Below are 446 nucleotides of genomic sequence, written 5' to 3' on the forward strand. Positions count from 1 at the left end.
GGGACGGATCCAGCGCCTCCGGAGGCAGCGGCGGCCGCGTGCCCAGCGCCGCGTAGTAGGAATCCTCGTCGAAGGATTCCTCGGAAAAGGATTCCTCTGCAAGGGCAGGAGAGAGGAGATGTCGGAAGGAAAGGCCCGGGAATCCCGATCCCGGCGCTTCCCGATGATCCCAGGTAGATCCGAACCCGGCCTCGGGCGCTGCCGGGGATTCCCTGGGAATCCCTTCCCAAGATCCCAGCCCGAGCTCCCCTTTCCCAGGGAAATCCCTCCATTCCCGCCTCTCCCAGCCTGCCATTGGATCCAGCCCCAGCCCGACTCCTCTGCGGGAAGGAATTCCGGCCTCCAGGCCCTTCCCTGGGAATCTCGGCACTCCAGGAAGGCTCTCCCTTCCCTTTCCCATCCCCGACTTCCAGAAAAACCCCTGGCCATGGATTCGGAGCCTCCTG

The 446-nt window shown here is 64.6% G+C and overlaps 1 protein-coding gene across 1 annotated transcript in view; it reads right to left on the reverse strand.

Annotated features, from left to right (window-relative positions):
* Positions 1-446, reverse strand: part of PBK (PDZ binding kinase) — an 11727-nt gene that overhangs the window by 5533 nt on the left and 5748 nt on the right. The window contains exon 7 of the mRNA XM_017734921.1: positions 6-96. Within this exon, the coding sequence (XP_017590410.1) occupies positions 6-96 (91 nt within the window). The remainder of the gene's footprint in view (positions 1-5; positions 97-446) is intronic.

The sequence above is a fragment of the Corvus brachyrhynchos genome, unplaced genomic scaffold (assembly GCF_000691975.1).
Source record: "Corvus brachyrhynchos isolate BGI_N302 unplaced genomic scaffold, ASM69197v1 scaffold420, whole genome shotgun sequence".
Taxonomy (NCBI): domain Eukaryota; kingdom Metazoa; phylum Chordata; class Aves; order Passeriformes; family Corvidae; genus Corvus; species Corvus brachyrhynchos.